We start from the raw sequence: 22,644 nt of genomic DNA on the forward strand, positions 1-22,644 counted from the left end.
TACAGCTGACCTGATACTTCTATTTGCCTGCTTGAAGATAGTGGGAAATAAAAAACTCATTCTTAGATATTTCTGTTCTCAAATACCTGCATTTTAAATTTTAAGGCAGCCCAAAATAGGTATTTTATTCAGTTAGCCTGGAAATATTATTTTTACCACCTTTGACCTTAATTAAGATACATCGTGGCTATTTTGACCTTTAAGTATAAGCAAGAGAAATGCTCACACACAACTGCAAATTAAATGAAGGGATTCGCTGAAGGCAGATACAACCTAATCTTAAGATTTGGCTTAAAATATATGGGCATTTTATTTATCTACATCTCTCGTTACACAAACTAGATTACAGGAAATATACAATCTGCACATAGATATGTGAATGTAAGCAACAATGTTTGTAAAGTAAAATCTAGAATTGCCGCTACTGTTGGTCACCATCAGCTAACTCTGGATTAAAATGGTGGTTGCAGCTTGTGACGTCTAGTTGCCTGCTTCAGCTTTCCCAATGATATACGCCCAATCTGTCTCACCCTCTCTCTGGACAATCCAAGTCTAAAAGCGTATCACAGTCAATACCATGTAGAAATGCATTGACATAATTATTTACTGTTCTGTACTCATTTATTGTACTTACCTCTTACTAACATCTTCCCATGTATGTCTCTGTGTGTCTAAACCAAAATATAGCTTAATTATTACTTGCTCTCTATTTGTTAATGTTGAATTAATTAGTTTATGCACATCTTCCTGCATGAAATGAACATGATTAGAATTCGCCATAAATAACCACACTACTCAAATAATTTCTTGTCTATCAAAAATAAATTCACGGAATCTTCTTCAGAAGATGTTTTAGGAACTTCAGAAAACTTACTTTTAAAGAAAACCCATCTACCATTAACCATGGATAATTTTCAGAATTTGGATCTGCAATTCTCTGCATACCAAAGGAGGTTAATACGAATGTGATGTAATAAGTAAGAATTCATAGTAGTGACTTCAATAGCATTAAATGGAGCAACATTACCGAGTTTCAATTACTTGATTGAAAATATTAAATAAATAAATAGACAACTTTTGTGAGAGGTTACACATTCTTACACTGTGAAAAGTTTGAGCTTTATTATTTTCGAATACACAATATTCTTTATCAAAAGAATATACCCTCTTGATTGCCTGCATTTTGACAAATGTTTTATTAATCTACAGATTTTTAGAACACAAAGATCAGCTAGGGAGACAAAAATAATTAGGGAAATCAATCTCCATACCTGTGTAGCATTTTTCACCTTTTTCTCTGACATGTTTAAGGTTGCTGCAATATTCTGGGAGTTGATTCAAGGAATTCTCATCAGCCAATTTGTAAAAGGGCTTGAATTTTAAAGTTCAATTGAAAGAAGAAAGTCTACATAATGCTCTGACATTTATAAATCCTCTAAATGATAGATACTCACCTTAACTGATGAAGTGACACCATTCTCCTGAAGAGTTAACTTGGCTTTCCTAATTAAAGCCAATCTCTCATGCACATGATTAGGTATTCTTACTGTTCTTTTATAGTCAACCAATGCTCTTGTGATACCCTATAAAAAGAATAGCAATTGTTGAGCATCTGGCACGGATACTATCTATAAAACCCAAAAGGAATCGAATGCACGATTGATGAACTGAAAAAAAATAGCTTAGAAAGGGTAAATTCTTCATCCGGCATAAGGCTACAATGCAAGATTTGCAACGACCAGCAGTCCATACTGTCATTAATTCCTGACAACCAATAACATTTGCATAGTTCAAGTCTAATGTTTTTATGCTTCAAATTGGTACTTGTATTCTTATGTACTTGGTTGGTCCCATTGCCATTCTACAACTCTTTAAGTCTTATTGGTGGACGACAATATTTATTAAGTAGGGTTAATACTTAATTCTGTACTCTGAATCTGAAGTGCAAAACTGAAATTTATAAAAGGTTCTAAGATCTGCATAATGAAGGGCTAAATTATGATAAGCTGACTGGCCACATTAAATATACAACTGTGATGCAGAAAACAAAAGGTAAAAAACATAAAAAGTTTCTCCCTACCCACTAGCATACACACATTATGCTATTTATAGAGCACAAAATAAGAAAAAATATATCTCTCCAAGCAAAGTTACATCATATAACATGGTGCACCAGGTGAATGACATGTACCAAAAATACTAAAGCAAACAGATACGATATATATGTTATGCAATGGGGCACACCTACCTTCAATTTCAAATTTAACAACACCAATACAAGAAATGGCAGAGACTCCTCTGTTTTTAAAATCAATACAAATTTTGCAGTTTAGGAAGTAACTACATTCCAATTGAATACATTCTTTAATTCTCCAACAAATATATGGGCCTCTTACACTGCCAATTTTCTGCTATATAATCGCTCTATTCTACGCCCTTCTCTGCCTAAACTCTCTAAGACATTGTCTCTCTGTTGCACAATTTTCCCACACTCTATGCAAGTCAAACTTACCCTTCTTCATGCCCATACACCTTGCTCACACTCTATAGTTACCTGCATTGTTTTCTTTATACCTTCTATGCAGGTCGCTCTTTCTTCATACGGCTCTTGCCTCTCAATTTCCCGGTCGAGCTACCACCCTTTCTTCCCTTCCTCTACACAGCCTCAGATGGATTGATGTCCACACACCATGCCCTTCTCGGGTCGCTTCTCTCTTGACCAATTCTCCTCTTGGTCGCTTCTCACTCACTGCTCTGTAACCACACTCCCTTGCGCAAGATTCTTTTACATTCCCTCAGGCACCCTCCATCTATGTGTCCAATCCACACTCACCTCCTTCCTTCCCTCTTAACACACAGCCTCTTACTCCTTATTTGGGCCAATCCTTGGTCGCAGCCTCCACACCTTTTCTTTGTCAAACCCAATCTCTCTACAACTTGGGTTGATCTTTCCCTTAATTCTTGATTGCTCTCTTTATGCCTTTAGTGTAGCCAATATGCCCCTCTTGGGGTCACCTCCACACACAGTCCCACTCTCCCCTTTTTTCTTTGCATTTTATCATCTGCAATTATAACATTTGATGTCTTTTACCGTTCCATATTCTGACATAGCTTACACTTGTCTTTTTTTTCTTCTGTGCATTTCATCTCCTACTGCACTATACCACTTTGCAGTTCCTTTCTAATCTCTCTCATTTAAAAAAAATGCTCCCTATTTTAATCAATGCATATTCCAATATTCTATAATTGTTCTTCGTCCACGTTGTAACAATCATTCTTCCATCTTCTCAGCTAATTCCTCTACCATCGATGCCCCACTCTTATTGCATTAAAGTTGCAAACCATTTCAAAATGGAAGTTGAATAGTCAGAAGACCCACGTGGCACTCCATACCTTGTTTTGATGCTCCCATTCTGAAATAGGTAGATAGGATGCTCCTGCATTAGACGCACTTGGTAGAAAGTTGGTGGGCATAGGCTCACAAAAGTGGAGTTGAGTGATACAATCACTCTTTGAGATTGCGAGCAATCTACAACGAACTCCATTGTTGTGACAATTGCACATGGAACTATTTCTTTTTCCTCTTCTTCTAGTATTTTGCCAGAACAACTATCACACTCCTCCCGCAACTTTGCTTACCACTCTTTGCTCCTCTCATGGATTGGCATCTACCACATGCCATCCTCCTCTGCCAATGGCTCTCTCCTCTCTTCTCCTTCGTGGGATCTATTGTGACCTTTTTTCACACATAACACCATTGCAAATGGGGACCCCCCTTTTTTCTTGCTTAGGCGTTTTGTTGTTCTAGGGTTTGGTTAGTTCAACAGTAATTTTCCAATCATCTCCTAAGCATTTCGTTTTCGGAAATTTGCACGTTGAGCTAGCTGAGGTGAAGGGTTGTCAAGATTGCAAGGTAGAATCAAACACATTATAGTGACAATTTTGTAAAATGTTGTCAATATTATCAATCGTTTTGCTAGAGTTGTCAAATTTTTCGTCAAGTCGAAGGTTGTCAGGAAAGAGATAAGTGAGAAATGAATTTGGGAATTTCCTTATAAAGATCGATTCTCCACTCTTGAGCGAAATTTGAAGAGTCAATTTTTGACGAAATAAAATCTTCCTTATAAATTAAGGAAATGAAATCTCTCTTGTGCATTTTAACTTTCATAATTAGAAGAGAGTGAAATTCTAAAGCAATAGAATTGGACGAATTACCTTGTAAAACAAGGAAAATTTAGCATGCCTTGAATGATTTTTTCGGAGTGAAATTTGAGCCTTCATCATTTTGAGCACTTTGAGTCTTAGCAATTTTAAGGGGCAATTAAATTTGGGTGAAAATATTGAGAATTATTCCTCAAAAATTGAGCTAGATTAGACCTCTCCTATCAAGAAATTTTCCTCAAAAATCAAGGCTTGATTAAGCGGCTAAGTGTTAAAAAAGGAGGTGCAAATTAACCTCCAGAAACAAGGAAGGGGGTGCGGATTTACCTCCCCAAACAAGGAAACAAATTTCAAACTCTTAAAACATGTGAGACCCCCTTGTGCAAGCTAACCTCCACAAACGTGGGAGGGTGCAAATCAACCTCTACAAATAAGGAAGTTCATCAACCTTCACAAACATAGAAGCAAATTAACCTTTAAAAACAAGGAAGTTGAAGCTAATGCTAAGGCTGGAAAAAGTGGAGGATTTTAGCGCACCATATTATGCAATCATTTAATTACAAATCGCATGGGGAAGAAGCCGACTAAGCAAGCATGAAAAGGGAGGCGATTTTTCTTGAACAAATAGAAAATGATTTTGAACAATGCCGACTTAATGAGGGAGATGGCGAATTTGTATTTGCAAAATCAAACATTTTTTTTGAAGCAAGTCAGCTACAAGGATGATTGAAGGGGTGTGATTCATGGGAACAAGGCATATAAAATCAAGGAGGGAATGCACTTATCTTTTGTAATGTCCCCTTTCTGGAATGAGATGGTTTATGATTGGATTAGCCTATTATTGGCCCTTGTAGGCTAAGACTAACGGTTAGAGGGTCCGAGTTGGCAATGCAGGAGGCTTATTCCCATTCCGGAGGTCAAAAGTGTTCAAGATTGCTCTTCGTTTGGTTCAGTTTGGCACACTTACTATTTATAGTAAGCGACTTTTTCAGAAAAGTCATGGTTTCTATTTATAGTAGGGCACCTGGATAGGCTATGATTGCAATGTCGATCCCTTGCACAACTAGTTTGATCAAATAATGAGGGATTTACTATTTATGGTAAATCAGTGGTTGATAGAGAGGGACCCTTACTATTTTTAGTAAGGCAGTTGGATGCGTAGTGGGAACAATGGTTGTCCTCCAGGTTATAATGAGTAATCAATGAGATATTAAAATTATAATGGCATTTAATGATATTATTTGTTAATGATTATATTATAAAGTTATTATTTAACTTTATAAATTGTCATTAAGAATGGGGCCATTATAGATTAAATGACTTTATGATATGATGACTTAAAGGGGGGGTTAAAATGTATTTAAGTCATTTTCATAAAGTGACTTTATAAATTGACAATACAAAGTCACTTTAATTCATAAAGCTCTCCAGCTTGTTTGAGAAGCTACTTCATAAGGAGGAATTAAAAGTAAAAAAGTTTTATACCACATTGCTAAAAGTACAAGCATTCACCAACTTAAGAAGCTATATAAGCAAGGCTATCCTTTCATTTGAGGGATATTATGAGAATTGGATATTGAAACTATTCCTCCATTATTGCAGGAAATTGGATATTCTAAGGACGAAAACCCATGGAATTAGTGAAGGTTGTTCAAAAACCCATTCCTTCAAGATTGGTGGATTCATAAGAAAATCGCAGGTCATGAAGCCCCAGCACAGTCCAAAATGATGGCGAAGTGCTGAAGAAGAACTCGATACAGCTATAAGGGTAATCAAACCCTTCTTTCTTGTGCAAAAATCAGAAACAGGGGTGGCTGCTGTAGGTGATGATTGGAAGGCATTAAGAGCTGTTTAGAGTGTTATGTCTTCAACGGTTCCCTTCAGCTTATTCCAGGTTTTCCTTGCATTTCATATTCATTTTCAGAGCATTCCAATCAGTGGTAGTTAGCTGCCATTAATCTTCAAAAAATTCAGTTTGCATTTTCATGTTGTATCCAAGAGTCTTGGCCAATGATATCGTCATTATAATCAGATTTTCATTTCAGTAAATAATGAAGAAGTTATAAGGTTGCATCTCGATAAACTTAGTCATTGCTTCAGTTGTTACATTGCATGACAATTGTTTGTCATAATGCCTCTTGCTGTAGATGATCTTATTGCATAATTAGATTGCATTGAAAATGTTTGACTAAATGACTAGCAGCTGTAGGTGCTTTTTCGGTCAATATACTCTGAGTATTCTCTTAGAGTGCATGCCAAATGTTCGTAGAAATGTCTATCAGCTGTAGATGCATATTTCATGCAATTTCAGTCACTCATTGTCATTGAAATGTTAGTGGTAGGTGTTTCTTTGCATTCTCGTTTAGTTTCAGACTTTGATATATGTCCATTTGAGTTCAATGAATGCATATTATCATCCCATACACCAGAATAAAAAAAAGAAACCACAATCAGAAAGTACAGAAGTTTCATGACAAGCCTTTGACAATATTCCATGAGCATTTAATCAGAAATTTTCAAATCAGATTTAGCAAGGGTTCCTCCATCTTTCACAAACAAATTCGATCTGCTCAAGAAAAAATTGCACTAAGGGAGAAGCATTCTAAATTGTACCAAGGAGGGAGCAATCAGATTTGCATTTAGGAAAATGTTCCCCAAGTTCGCACTTAACCAGCAAATTAGGGAATTTGAAATTCAAGCAAATTATTGTGATCAAGCTTTGATAGGCTAAAGTGGAAGGAAAATCGCTGGAAAGAGGAAGAAGAGGAGGCTAATCATAGATCAAATCCTAATTGTTTTTTTGTGCTGAGGAAGGACAATCGAATTTAAGAGGCATAATTCGAGCACTCTGATTTAGGATCAGAACTTTGTCGAGTATGGAATGCTTAATTTGTGAGGAGTTTTTTGGCAAATTTTACAAGATCATAATGCATTATTTTTTCCTAGGATTGTTATTCAAATATTCATTCTGGTTTTTAAGAGTTAAATTCAAAATTTGTGAGCAAAATCAGAACTTAAACAATTCTAGAATGGATAATTTGGAAGCATTTTATTAAGCATTATTCATTTCCAAATCGATATTTTGACTTTGAGCTTCGTATAGGAACATGTTAGGAAGAGGTGCAAGGAAAGATCAAATGAAGACCACGCTTAGATGTTTCTTCCCGAAGTCTCAAATTTCATCAAGATGGAGGAAAGTTGGGGATACCAACTTGGAACGATTGGATCTAGTCAAGCTCAAAAGGAGGATGTTCGGCACCCAAGATCAAATGGCATCCACCTTAGCAAACAACATGGTCAAGAATGGAATTTACCAATCCGCCAATTTTCCACCAGCAGTTCAATGCATGAGTTGATGGTTGAGTGCGCAAGGCATTATGATTCCCAAGCAAGGACAATAGTGGCAGCTAATGGAATAGTTCTTGCATTCCTCTCGAAAGAAGCAATTAGAGAGGCAATTGGTATTCCTCATTATGATGGGATGGTGAGCATGACTAAGTAAGAATCATCAGCATTTTTTGAGAAGGCATCTAGAAGGTGTATTGGCGTCATTACTTCGGATTAGATGAGGAGACCAAAGAGACCACAATCCAAGCTACCAAAGAGGGTCATGTGCATTGATTTCAAGGAAGAGTACAATGATATGGTATTCATGCTAAACAAAATCATGGGGAGTCCACAAGGAGCAATGTTTGAAACGTGGATGTTCTGTTATGTAGAGGAGGTTTCTCTAGGTTTGAAGATGATAAACTGGGCCAAGCTGATTAGCAACAACCTACATATACAGTTGAGGGACTTGGAAAGGACAAGAACATTATGCATGAGTTCTTATGTCGTATACGCATTGGCCAAGCACATAAGGTATAAGGGATTAATATGCAAGGGTGAAGTAGGAATTAAGAGAGGTCAACTCAAGGTATATGATTGCTATCCCCAATTGCAACTGCATCAAAAGGAGCACTATAGAAGAGTCAACGATGCATTTTCAATGTATCTCACTCGTTTACTACAAGGAGGAATGCACAAGAGATTGTCAAAGGGAGCTATGGTATTGGTGGAGAAGTATGGTTCATGGTTCATCCAATTTCCCACTTTCACATACATTAGATTCCAAGGGAGCTCATACCATCCGTACGGGCTTCCACGATACCGCGGGACGTGCAGTGCTCTTCCAGCCGCTGGACCCTATCTCCGGTTGAACCAATTTCAGGGTGGGCAGGCTGTTAAAAAGAAAAGATAACTCTTCCCGGGCCCCCGCCGACGTCTCCGGATTTCCTAACGTTGCCGTCCGCCGCCACGTCCCGGTTCGGGAATATTAACCCGATTCCCTTTCGATGATCGCGCAAAACCGATAAGATGGTGCTACTTGAGGTAGCAAGAAAACTATCTAAGTTTGATTTCATTCAAAAAGAGGAGCATAGGCTTGGGGTATCATTTCCTATTTCAATTGGCAAGATGGTGGAGACATGTTATTCAGCTCAAGCTGCCAAGACAACTAATACGAAGTTGCAATTCTATCAACTCGACATATACAAGCAGAGATCATTCTTTGATCCTCATTACAAGATGCATACAATGGAGGGGAAAAGATACAAACATAGAATTGAAATAGAGGATTACTAGGCAAACCTCACAGATGAATTAGCAACTAGGAAGATGTGGTCCACGATGTTAGTTGACTTCATCAAAAGATGCAATATTTTTCCAGTTCTCAATCAAGTAAAGGATAATGGAGAACATTTATTACCCCAATATGAGCAAGAAAAAGACAAGCATATCTTAGCACCAAGCTGGTCACAACCCGAGCTTACGGATATAAACACATTGATGAAGGATGTACTAGATAATTCAAGGTGGTGGATTGATTAGCAAATCAACAAATTAAGAAATCAAGGGGTATCGCTTACTTATGGCAAGATAGATGAATAAGATTCTTCCTCTGAAGAAGATGAGGCAATGAAAAGTAATGAACAAAGAAATAGCAAGGGAGAGGATCAAGTCTCCAAGAAAAGAAAGATTATAGCTAAGAGTCCTCAAGATGGGAGGAATATGACAAAGGAAGTTGCTAGTGCAGAGTTTCAATGTAAGAAATCAAGGACAAGCACTGCTCAATCAATTACGAGTATTTCATCAGTTAGGGGGTTGGAAATGAATCAAACTTCCAAAGAAGAGAACAACTTGGGAGTAGAACGTGGAATAGGAAAACAAGCACCCTCTCAAGATCAGATATCACCAATTGAGAATCATCTTGAGGTAGAAGAAATAGTCATAATAGAAGATTTGGAGAATCCTAGCCTAAATACAAGTGAAGAACAAGATAAAGTCATCATTTTGGCCTTGAGAGGAATCAATGAGGGTAGCCAGCTAGAAGACCGAATGGAGTTATCTACAACGCCTGATTGGTTGGAAAAGAGAATGAGTAAGAAGGTAGTTCAAGAAGTCCAACCCATCAAGGACAAAGATAATTTCTTTGCAAGAATTGATAAAGTTAAAGAACAAAAGAATGAAAAGAAGTTCTCTCACATATCAAGAGATAGTTTAGGATCGCGCACTTTACAAGTGACGGTCCCCATGGTTGATAAACCACGAGAGGAAATCACTCCAATGGATTACGAGATTAGAACACTTGATCTTGGACCAACAACGAAGGAGCAGGAATTCCAAGAGTTGAATGATATCATCATGACAATCCAGCGAAGACTTAACAGAACAAAAGAAAAGAAAGATAATTTGGAAGCAAAACGTATGAGATTGAAGGAATTCATACAACGGTTAATGAAATCGGTGAGACAAGTGGAAACATTTGTCCCACCTATGTCCATTCCCCAAGAGTCATTCGAGAGCCTTGAAGCCATGAGAAATTCAAATCAAGAAATGAGAAAGTGGATAGAAAACATCTCAAGGCAAGCGGAAGAGTTTCTACAAGGGTTTGTACAGATGTATGATGAGATAGCATTGTTCAAAGGGAGAATCCAAAGTGTGGAAAATCAGTGGAAAGACTTTCTGATGGAGCAAGACATGACAATTCCTTGTCTCGGGGTTTTGAAGGGAATTCCTATGCAAACATTGATACAAGAAGGTGTAATTGAGGAAGGAAATATCTATGATTTCCACCATTGGTATAGTTCCTTAATGATGTCAAAGGCAACACTTGATAGAGTGAAAGGAGAATGTGAAAAGATAGAAGGATCCATCAAGGGGATACAATCAAAGATCCTTGCGTCTTTAGAGGAACTATTGGGCCAAGAAATGAGTGAAGACGATGGTTTGAATTTGGAAGAATTGAAAGAGAAAGTGAAAGCCATCTATTTTCAGGGGTTGGAGTCTATCCGGGAGAGCTAGTTGAATGAAATCCTTTCATTCATGATCTTAATGAATCATCTTTAGAGGAGGTAGGCGAAGTGGGAGAATACTTTTGAAGCATGCACTGATGAGTTGGATGTGATCGAATTGCAGCTTGATGCCTTGCCAAGTGTTGCCATGGATGAGCTTGAATTGATCATGACTAGATTCATTGCATATGGAACCAAGTAAAGAGACAAGGGAAACCGGATCCTAGAAGATAGTTTGTTAGATGATTAGGTGTCATCTAATTTTCTCATTGGTTCTCGCTCCTCGTGGTTTGTGATGAGGAGGATATTTTATTTTCATTGCATAGTATTTAATGATTTTTCTATAAACTCTAATTAGGGCTTAGGTGGTTTGGTCTTGGCCATTGATTTTGGATCAATCTTGGCCCTTCATTTGTAATAAGAGCTCTATATAAGCTAGCTCATTTCATTTGTACCTTATGAGAGATTTTGAAGAATTGTTGCTATAGTGCTGCCAAATTAATATAAGGCATTGAAGCTTGGTGATTTTATATGCTATCTTGGAGTATTTGCATGGTTTTGTATCTTCTCAAGTCAAACGTAGATTTTGCTTAAGTATTTTAGTTAAATGGAAGTCATTGTGGATGATTTATGGTGAAACTCTTATGTTCATATCATTTACAATTTGTTGATTATAAATTGTAGTGTATGGTTAGCTTGAACTCTTAAAAAATTAAGCCTAACTTCACTTGCTACTCGCTCATTGATATGCATGCCTTTGATGGTATTGATGATCCTTGGTGGCGATAACTTTGCAGAGGGTGTAATGTGCTGCCCCATGCCTTTTTAAGAAAAAAAGCATGGAATACATTGTGACTTTTAATTTTTATGTGCTTTGGTAGGTCCATCTCACAGGCAACTTCCCCAACCCTCTCCAATAAGCTGAACCAATTTTTTAAACCAATTTTTTGCAATCTTCATAACTTTTCAATTGCAGGCTTTTTGTCAAACAGTTTGCATTTAGTTGTTCTGAGTTTGTTTTTAATTTGCTCTTGGAGCAACATTACAAATAATCATTATAGCATCGAATTACTAATTCCCAAATATTGTTATACAAAAATTTGTTGCAAAATGTTATAGCAAAAAGATTTTGCAACTTAGAATAATGCTATTACAAAAGTTTATTTTCAGAAAATTTTGTACAACAGATTGGAATCAATCAGAACTAATATTTAAATACCAAAAATGCTGGCCTGGATCATAGAATAGTCAACAAACTAGCAGAGATTTCATTTGGCTCTCCTCAATATTGTACAATTGCTTCTTTTTATGGTACAACACTCCCAATAGAGTTGTGACTTCCTTAAAGGAGGCAGCAATAGGAATTATCATAAGGCTGCGCTAGGCTTGGTAGGACCCTCCAAGGCCATATGGCATAGAACTTGGCTATTAAATTTTCATACTAGCAATCGATCCCTTCCTTGCAGCTTGGAATGTAGTATGTGTACGGCTAGGATGGAACTCGACAAATATAAAATATTTGTATTTTTTTCTATTTCTTGTTTTCACAACACCCACAACATTGGCAATCTTTGCTTTTTCCACTATCCACACACATCACAATTACAAATTTATAATTTGCCTGCAAATCTAAACAAATTTGTACCTGGAAAACTGAAGCCAACAACTGCAAAAAATCTCTAGAATAATTTATAATTTGCAAACAATCTATGCTTTTTCCACTATTCACACACATCACAATTACAAATTTATTATTTGCCTGCAAATCTAAACAAATTTGTACCTAGAAAATTGAAGCCGACAACTCCAAAATATTTGTATTCTTTTATGTTTCTTGTTTTCACAACATCCACAACACTGGCAATCTCTCCCTTTTCCACTATTCACACACATCACAATTACAAATTTATTAGTTGCTGGCCAAATTTAAACAAATTTGTACCTAGAAATTTGAAGCTGACAACTGCAAACAAAAGGGTTCTTTGTTTAAGCACAATTGTGAATCCTATGTAAATGCACCATAGATTTGACCAAGATGAAATCTTTAATCTTCGAAGCGAAATACCTCTAGGGTTTTTGTCCTAGGGTTTGAATTTTAATTCGTAGTCCAAACTTTTTAATGAGAGAAATAAAATGTCTAAGATAACAAAATGAGTTCATTCCTCTTTTATAACTTCCCTAATAACTTTTGACAAGTAATAATTTTAAATCCACCTTGATTAAAATAATAATCTTTTGGCCCACATAAAGTGACTTATTTTATTTTTGGCTTTTGACTTAAAGAACACTTTATTTAAAATAAATAAATATAAATTGCTCACAAGTTAAGAAAATGTAGTTTAATTAATTACAATATTCCCTTCTTAATTCTCCAAATTATCCTACAAGAATAAAATAGGCTAATAATGCCTCCTCGAATATCTAAGTTGTAGAGGGTGTAATGTGTTCCCCTAGTGCCTTTTTAAGGCAAGAAACATGGAACACATTGTGAATTTTTCTATGCTCTTGAAACTCCATCTTATAGGCAACCTCCCCAATCCTTTGTATAATGCTATAAGGGCCATAAAACTTGGGCTTCGATTTTTCCACGCCACTCCTCTTGAGTGAGTACTATCTATAAGGATGCAACTAAAGGTATACCATATCTCAAACCTCAAAGGAAATCTCAATCCTGTACCAATGTGCATACAACTTTTGTTGATTTTGCACTTGCTAAATGTTCTCTTTTAGAGCCTTCGTAATGTTTTGATGCTCCTGCATCCAATCTCTAGTTGTGGTGATCTACTACTTGCAATAACTAAGTCTATAAAAGAGGTGGCATCATATTTGTATAAATACCTGAAGAGTGTCATGCCAATGTAGATGTGATAAGTGGTGTTATAGCAATGCTCACCTAAAAAAACATTTGACCCAAGCCTTTTGATGACCAGCTACATAATTCCACAAGTACCCTTCAACCCACTTGTTTACTATTTCTATGTGGCCACTAATTTGAAGAGCTCTTTCCAAACACGGTGAGAAATTTGTTGTCCCAATCACTGAAAATGTTTCTAGGCAATTCATGGATCTTAAATACCTCTCTAAAGAACAAATCTGCTAGTTGCGGTGCCTTATATTCTGATTGTATGGCAAAGAAGTGCACATACTTAGTAAATCTATGCACCACCACATAAATGCAATCTCTTTTCTGTACCTCAAGGAGTCTTGTGATGAAATCCATTGATATACTCTCCCATCTTTTATCAAGAATAAGTAGGAGTTGCAATAAATATGTTGGAAGAGTATGTTTAGATTTATCCTACTGACAAATAACACGCCCTTATGTGCTTGAGAACATCATCCCTTAACCTGTTCTAAGAAAACCTCTCTCTCACTTGCCTCTTAAGTTTTGAAGTATTCTCGGTGGCCTGCTAGGGGAGTGTCATCCTTGAGAATCTTTTCCTTCATTTTTTATTGAAGCACCAAATAGATTCTGTCCTTATAGTAAATGTCCATTGCCCAAGGAAGTATTTCAAATTGTTGTGATCGATCCTCACCACAAACTTCCCACCACCTAAGTATTATTTGAATTTGTCCAAGCTGTGCATGATTGCAAGCATTTCCTTATCAAAGGTAGAAATAAGTCTCTCAACATCCATGAGTTTCCTACTCTCATATGCTATCTAGGGTTGCTTATTCTTTATAAGCACAATTCCAATTCCTTCTCCTAAACCCTCACACTCAAGAACAAAGGGTTGAGAGAAATCAAGAAGAACCAAAACAAGGCAAATGCTCATTACCTCATTAAGACGGTCAAACACTTGTTGTGTTGAAGTTGACCAATAGAATGATCCCTTTTTCGTCAAGATTGTGAGAGGTGCAATGAGTTGCGAGAAACCCTTCATGAGCCCCCTATAATAACTGCACAATCCAAGGAAACTTCTCAAATGTGACATTCTTTGGTAGGGGCCAATCAAGAATAGCCTAAATCTTTTCCTAATCCACCTTAACTCCATCAACATCAATTACATGACCCAAGTATAGTACCTTTGTCATCCCAAATTCACACTTGGATGCCTTCGCAAATAAAGACTAACCCTCAATAATATTCAATACCTCGTCAATGTGCTGAAGTTGGTCTTCCCAATTTTTGTTGTAAATCAAGGTGTCACCAAAGAACACAAGCACAGACTTTTGCAGTTGCCTATTGAATAAATGGTTCATGCAAGATTGGAAAGTGGCAGGAGAATTCATCAATTTGGAGGACATGACCAGAAATTCTTAGTGTCCATAGTGGCATCTGAAATTTGTCTTATGTATATCCTCTTTCCTCACTCTAATCTAATGATACCTAAATTGAAGATCAATATTAGAGAAGTTGTTGGAGTGTTGCACAGACCGAATGACATTCAGTTATATGCATACACCTCATCCTCTATGACAGATGTAGTCTTTAACTTATCCTCCTCGGCTATGCTTATTTGATTATACCCAAAGAACCCATCCATGAATGAGTAGATCTCATGACCCACGACTGTTGACGGGAATAATCATTATGTTATGTTGTCATATTATGTTTATGTTGTCGTCGGTAATAATGAGTTACGGCGGTCAGTTAGTTAGCCGACGGGTAGGTAGTTGGAGTCGCGACGGTTGTGTCGCACCCCTTCGGGTATTATATATTGTGTACCTTTTCTTCGAAGTATGATCATGTTAGTCGTGTCAGATGTAATGTTATAAGCACTTATTGTACATGGACTGTGGAATTAATATAGAGGCTGGTTATTTAATATATTTCCATTATGTTCTGTACATTTACTTTCTGCATTTAACCGTTTACCCGAGAGGGCAAACAACGACCTCTTTGAGAATTGAGTCCATGAAGGGAATTGGGTATGGATCCTTGATAGTTACAAAATCTAGACTTTAGAAGTCCACACATTTGAATTTTCTTTGACTCTTTCTTTAGGGAGATGGCTATTGAATAGACCCATTTTCTAGTCTCAACCTTGAAGATGGTGCCTACTTTAAGCAATTTCTCTATCTCTCGGACTTTTGGTAACATTTTTTTTTCATTCTATAGGATCTCTTTCATATAGGTTGTGCTCTTGTTACAAGGGGGTTTGATGTACACATAATTATGACAGTATCCCCTTAAGGTCTTTGTATACCCAGGCAAATGTGTCCTACTCCATGAAAATTCTGAATGTTGCCGCTTTCAACACTGGATCCCAATCCTCACTGACCATTGTTGTCCACGGGTTGCCTTCATCTCCCAAGTTCACCATCTACATTTTTGGCTACTTGTAATTAATCACTTTGTCCCGCTCAAAATATGGTAGGTGTGTCATTTAGCCTTGCTATTCCCTCTTTGTATTCTTCGTACTCTTGAGGAAGTGTCCAACAAGTTGTGGCTTTGTTGTCTTCTTCGACCTTCTTGATCTGCAGCATGTTGCAATCGAGTTGGAACACTTCATAATATTCCATTTACCAATGGAAAAGCCAATGAAGAGAGCTTGTTTATTTTCCAAGCAATTTTGGAGGTCTAGGATACCTTCATCGTTCAATTCCATAAATTTGCTTTCTTCTTCTGTTCTAGATTCACCTCCTTCAAACTCCAAGTCAGAAGATGCCATTTCTTCGCTCCCCACTTGATTCCTCAAGTCAACAATGTACTTTCTCTTGTTGTTCTCTATGAAGATTGTGTTTCGCTTTCAGTTATGATATGCCTTCATCACAGATTCACAATCAACCACCCTCTCTTAAGAAAGGCATTGTACACTTTCCTTTGCAATAGGAAGACCATAGAGTTTAATAGAAATTGTTGTGTCCCGATTATCACCTTCTGCACAATCAGTATTACTAATGGCTTGATACCATGCTAGTCAATGCTTACTAAGTGAAATATTGGCGGCCAGAAGGCTGGTTTCCCTAAGAACTTCCATGTACCATTGTGCAATACTCTTGAGCCTCCATCTACAATAGTGTTTATTACATTATTCCCCATGATTTCAATTTGGACGATAGTCAGCTTCTTCTCGTTGTTCACAGTCAACAGCATTGGATCAATGACTTGTTCACCCTTGGGTGGTGTCTCTACTATTGTATTTTTACTTGGACCTTCTTGTTTTTAAGTTTGGTTATCATCAATCTCAATGTGGCATAGTTTGAAGGAGGTTTGTCTCCTTCATGGGTATGGTAGTCTACAACATATGTTGTATGATGCTCTTCTCTAACTCCGACCACAATGAGGTACTTCTTGTTTTGTTGGAGCTTCTTCTTTCTTTGGCTATCACCTATTCTACTTCTACGCTGGCCCCCAGAAGTCGTTTTTCCCATACAAGGGTTCAAATAGACTAGTTTCTTTGTTTATGATCTAGTAATTGCCAAGAATTCCTCATCTTGCTCTTCCACATCCAACATGTTGATACCATTTTGCTTCGTGCAAACGGTGTCTTCGTGATTGCCCAATCCACACCATTTATACAACATTCCTCCTTTGTTTTCATTGTTTTGGCATTCCCTGGTGAAGTGATTGCTACATTTTTGGCATTGGATCATTTGCCTTCCTTTAGAATCATATTGGATTCTTCTTCTTGGCCAACTGTTGGTGTACCGATTGTTATTCCCTCATCTGTTACGGTACCTACTAGGAGATGTGTTATTGTTATTGTTTTGTGGTCTAGGAGGTGTGGTTGGAGGGGTTGATTGTTTTCCCTGAGTGAAGAGTCTTGTGTGCTTCTTTTCTTCCAATTGTATGGGCATTCCTTGATGGAATGTTCCATTACTTGACATATGTCATAAAACAATTTTTTGGGGCAATTTGCCTTGGTGTGACCTTTCACCTTACAGTCGATCCAACATAGTTCTTTAGTTTCTTTTGAATTTTCTTTCTCGGCTTTTAGTCCTTTCATCATTCGCATCATGTCTCGTCATAAGGCTTGGACTATTTTTGATTCTCCATCACTACTGTCTTTTGTGCTCTTGTCATCTCCATTTTTCTCTTTCCTCAAGAGGATGTTTTGTTTTCACCCTCAATGTCCATTGCCTGATTGCGGGCATTAATGTACGAGGATGGAGGGCACCATTTTTATGTTTTCTCATAGCAAGGGGATTAATACCTCAATATACCATCGTTTCTTCAATTGATTATCCAACTTCACTAGCAATTGTTTGATCCTTACGATTGTAAGCTCATACGTTCTCATTTTTCCCTTGCTTAGTGTTGCAAATCTCTGCCACAATCTCATTGTCATCTCTCAATAGTTTGAAATCTACCTCGAACACCTTCTTCAACATGTCCCATGAGACTGTAGATTCTTCTTCAAGTTCCGTGAACCAGTCTATGGCTATACGTTGTAGTGTTGCAAGAAATGCTCTCAACCAATAGTCCTTGTATTCCTGGCCACTTGCTATCCATATGGTTTCACACATCTTGCAATGTCTCATAGGATCTTCAAACTCGTTCCCCATGAACTTTAGGAGTTTCTACCTTTCCACATTCGGACTTGCCAAAGGAGACACAATTTTCCTCACCTAATTTTGTCCTTGTGCATTGGATTGAGCTAAACTACCTTGACCTCTATGTTGCAGTTTCTTCCTTACACTCTCGACCACATAGTCCTCTACAAGTCCTTCGATGTCCCTTGCACTTCGGATTGGTTCAGTCCCTCCAAGATGAATAGCCTCTCGATGGTGCGTATGTTATTCTCTAATGTCTCAGTTGATTCGGGGTTTGTTTCTTCATCCTCCTCGTCCAATGTTGACTATACTAATGAATTGTCTACTTGGTCAGTAAGGTCTTGGTACACTTCATCAAGGAGTGGGAGGTGTTCGAGAACTTTCCAACAGTGTAAGCGGTTTCAAAATTCGAGTTAGGAGCTGAAAGTTATGGCCCCACCAAGTTGGGGTACCTAGATTCCTAGATTTTTTGAAAATTTGCAATTTGTTGTCATTTTATTTTGCAAATGTTGGCATATTCCGCCATTGCCACCCATGGTTAGTTTGTTATTCTTGTTGGTTGATTTTTTATTGTTTGATAGTGCATTTAGGAGTTTTGCTTGTAATTTGTTATTCCCATTAATACCAGCATATGCACAGGTTTCTCTCATTTCTTATTGTATAAACACATGAGCTTTACATCAATGAAGGGTGAACTAGGTTTAATAGTTCTGATATGGTAGTAGAGCAAAAATCGTTTCTGGGCCGATCTACAGTTTAAAATCCTTGCGATCATATTTGTGGTCTCAATCAAGGAATGGTTGATGATCACAATATTATCAGATAGCACAACCAAAGGAGACAATTTTGAATCCCAAACGTGCACCAATTGACAAAGTGCTCTCCACGCTATGATACATCACCTATCAGGCTCTCAAAGATTATATGTTTGTAGCTACATTTCCTTTCAGATCGGGCTCATTCTGTCTTCTGTGATCTGCAGCTTATTCACAACTCAGTGTCTTTGTTCATCATTGCCAAGACATTTATCAAGCTTCATATTCCTAAGGGGAAGTGGTTATCTCCACTGAGGAAGTATATTTGATGTTGGGTTTGACCCTTGTCTCGATTGCAATTGCATTAGAGATTGAAAGCTTGTGGCACATATCTCCTTCATAGTCTCAAGAGGACATGATATGTTGTCGCACGCATGCACACTATTGTGAATTAGTGTTTGTGGCCTGTGGAGTGAAGATGCCATGCCACATCAATGTTTGGCATTTTTCTTGACTATGAGTTCTTATCAAGGAGGAGGTACCAATCTGAATGGCATGTTTTTTGGTTTGTTTTATTTTGTTATTGTATAGCCCTCAAAATGAGATATACTAAGCCAAGAAGAGCTCTAGGGAGAGATAGTATAAATTTATGATGAATAAGTATGCTATCATTAATAAGTTGTTATAATAGTTATCTGAAAGCCATTTCACAAGGGGTGTTATTTTTCTTTCTAGAACAAATCTCTCACCTGAGTGATATAAAATAGACATAATAACATCTATCTCTAGTTAACAACATGGCAGGAAGTACTCCAAAGTTTCTTCTTCCAGACTCTAAACTCTTACGTGTAAATAATTATTCCGCCTGGAAGACCAAATTGAAAACTCAACTTGAGTTTGAAGAAGCTCGGGATGTGGTCAGTGGAATCACATCACGCCATAAAACAGACACTGATGAACAAAAGAAATTTGATCAAGCCGATAGAAAGGCAAAATTGATCATATTGTTCAGCATGTCTGATGATGTTCAGCCCTTTATCCGTGACTCGTCCACAACCAAAGATGCATGGGACAAGCTCAAGACAGTGTATGAGGTCAAGAATCAGAATCGGATCCTGAATTTGCAAAGTCAACTACACAGCTTGAAGATGAAGAATGGAGAACAGTTGGAATCCTTCCTCAAAAGGATTGCAGAGTTAAGAGCCTTGCTACAAGCATTGGGCGAAACAATTGATGATGCATTTTTGGTGCCTATTGTTCTACAGGCACTACCGTCTAGATACAAAGTCTTTGTGACAACTTTGAATGTCACTGGGACGACCCCCACATTCAAGAAGCTAGTAAACCTTCTCCAGAAAGAAGAATATATCAGCCATTAACATGATCAGGATGATCATGCCATGACTACATGTCATAAAGGCAAGAAGCCTATCCAATAGTTCAATGGTCCTCCCAAACCTGGTAACTCATCTAGACCTCATAAGAAGTGTCCAATTTGCGACAAAGTTGGACATGATGTGAAAAATTCTTGGTACAACTCCTTCAACAAAGGAACATCCAACAAACCACCTTCAAAGAAGCCATTTCAAAGTGGCGAACCCCGACGGGAGAAGAAGATAAAACAAAAGCAACAAAGCAATGTTGTTGAACCAAATGATTCTCTAGACGAGGAATACGTGCTATCAGCTCACACTTCAGAAGATGGTTCACAATCAACCTCAATATGGTATGTGGACTCTAGTGCTACAAAGCACATGACTGGACAGAAGGAGTGGTTTCACACATTGAAACCCCATCATAGTACAATAACTCTTGGAGATGACACCACCCATAAATCAAAGGTATTGGTGACATCTCTTTGAAGTTTGGTATTAATCGCAGGATTACCAATATTTTGTATGTGCCAGAACTTACCAAAAATCTCCTTTTTGTTAACCAATTTCTTGACCACAACCTTAGGATTGAATTTGATAGCACTAATGATAAAAAGATGTCTTATCAAAGATAAATCTAAAAATGACAAGATTGTTGCCAGTGCTACTAAGATTGGCAAAATGTTTAGGCTTGATACAACTGCTAATAATCAAGCCTTAGTGACCAAGGAAAATGATTTTTCTCTACTTTGGCATCGTAGATTTGGTCACTTAAGCACTAGTTATTTGCTAAAACTTTGTAAGAATAACATGTTCAAAGGGCTTCCATCCCTTGAAAAGTTAAGTGCAGTTTGTTCTAGTTGTATTGTTGGAAAACAACATCAAGCACCTTTTTATCCAAGTGAGCATCGTGCCAATCACTCCTTGCAGCTAGTGAATACCAATCCATGTAGTCCCATGCCACCTAGTCACAATGGATACAAGTACTTTTAGCTTTTTGTTGATGATCATACAAGGAAAATGTGGGTATATTGCTTGCAGCATAAAGATGAAGCTCTTTCATATTTCAAAGATTTTCACACTCTTGTGGAGAAAGATACGAATCATCATATCCATGTCCTTCGTTCAGATCGAGGGGGGGAATTGTAATGTCCCTACTAGTTAGAGATTACTGTCCTGCAAAACAGATTGTTAGAATACAACATATAAATATATATATAAACCATTTTTAATTTGCAATCTATCTTTAATACTTAATTAACATAATCGTAATTTTCATCTAATAAAAAGGATACGAATGCCATACGAAAGTATGCCCTTAGGCGATCGTGAAGCTCGCCTTCTTGGAACCCCTTGGTTCCAAGCCCTCCAGGAAATCGAAGATGAGTTCGAATCCTGTCTTGGGTGTAACCTCTTACACCCAAGCCATCCAAGGAAGACCCTTGTCTATTCCTTGCCTTGGGTGATGCCTCCATCATCCAAGTCCTCAAAGGGGACCGGCCAGATCCATCTCTTCTTGGTTGAGTTTAATCAACCAAGCCATACATATGCATATCAGTTTTCAGTATATATACTGCCCTAGGGATTATCATAATCCCTCCCTCAGACTACGGGAGTTTCCTCCCTATAGCCTCCAACATGTGATTTCCTTTATAATACATTTGACAATTTAGTACTATTTTCATTTCGTAATCCACATATATTCCTAATGTGTTCTTTAACATATATATATCCAATATACCTTACCATCATTAACATATGTATTACATTTTCATTAATTTCATTAACATATGTATTACATTTTCATTCATTTCATTCACCACATCTATATTTACATATTCATTCCTTAGTGTGTGGATTAGTATATTAATTCCTTGTATTCATTAATATATATAATGAACAACATCAACATATTAATTACCTTTGTTCAATTTTATATATATATAGTAGTGAGCATTTACATATTAATTAATTATATTTATTAGAAAATAAATAACATTTTTACCTCTTACCTACAGCAGAAGTCCCACTCCGTGATTACCTCTGCCGCTGTCCTTCCTGTTTTCCTCCCCTGACCCCCATGGCTGACTGGGTTTAATACTCGTGGAGGGGAGTGGTCGTGTCCCTCCACGGGCACCCTCCCGTGAGAAAGGGTGTGACGGTTCGCAGCCTAAGCTGCGGCTACCGTCACACCATTTCCCTTTCTGAAGGAAGGGGTGTGATGGTAGGTGCAGCCTGGGCTGCGGCTTCCCATCCCACCACTTCCCGCGGGGGGGTGGGCTGTTTATTTTATTCTTTATTATAATGTAAAATAAATACTTTAATTTAAAATGCATTAATCCTATTTAATATTTTAATAATCACTTTTGACTTGTTTATTAAATATCAATATATTTAATAATCCTTTTGACTATTTAATATATTTAAAATGAATTAATCCTATTTAATATATTTAATAATCACTTTGACTATTATTAAATATCAATATACTTTAAACCTATTAATTATATTAAATTAATTGAATATCAATGTAATCAATCAATTCTCTTCTAATGATTTGTTAGTATTATTTCCTCAATAGTG

The 22,644-nt window shown here is 37.3% G+C and overlaps 1 protein-coding gene across 5 annotated transcripts in view; it reads right to left on the reverse strand.

The window, feature by feature from the left end:
• Positions 1-285: 285 nt before the first annotated feature.
• LOC131054542 (RNA polymerase sigma factor sigA) overlaps positions 286-22,644 on the reverse strand; it is a 31,480-nt gene continuing 9,121 nt past the window's right edge. For 4 of the 5 annotated variants that reach the window (XM_057989089.2, XM_057989093.2, XM_057989076.2 and 1 more), the window contains exons 5-10: positions 1,455-1,583; positions 1,272-1,325; positions 1,102-1,176; positions 875-937; positions 635-747; positions 286-552 (exon numbers count right to left, since the gene is read on the reverse strand). In XM_057989089.2, the coding sequence (XP_057845072.2) occupies positions 453-552; positions 635-747; positions 875-937; positions 1,102-1,176; positions 1,272-1,325; positions 1,455-1,583 (534 nt within the window). In that variant the 3' untranslated portion in view covers positions 286-452. The remainder of the gene's footprint in view (positions 553-634; positions 748-874; positions 938-1,101; positions 1,177-1,271; positions 1,326-1,454; positions 1,584-22,644) is intronic. The other variant, XM_057989083.2, reaches the window with a different exon arrangement.

Source organism: Cryptomeria japonica, chromosome 2 (genome assembly GCF_030272615.1).
Source record: "Cryptomeria japonica chromosome 2, Sugi_1.0, whole genome shotgun sequence".
NCBI lineage: Eukaryota > Viridiplantae > Streptophyta > Pinopsida > Cupressales > Cupressaceae > Cryptomeria > Cryptomeria japonica.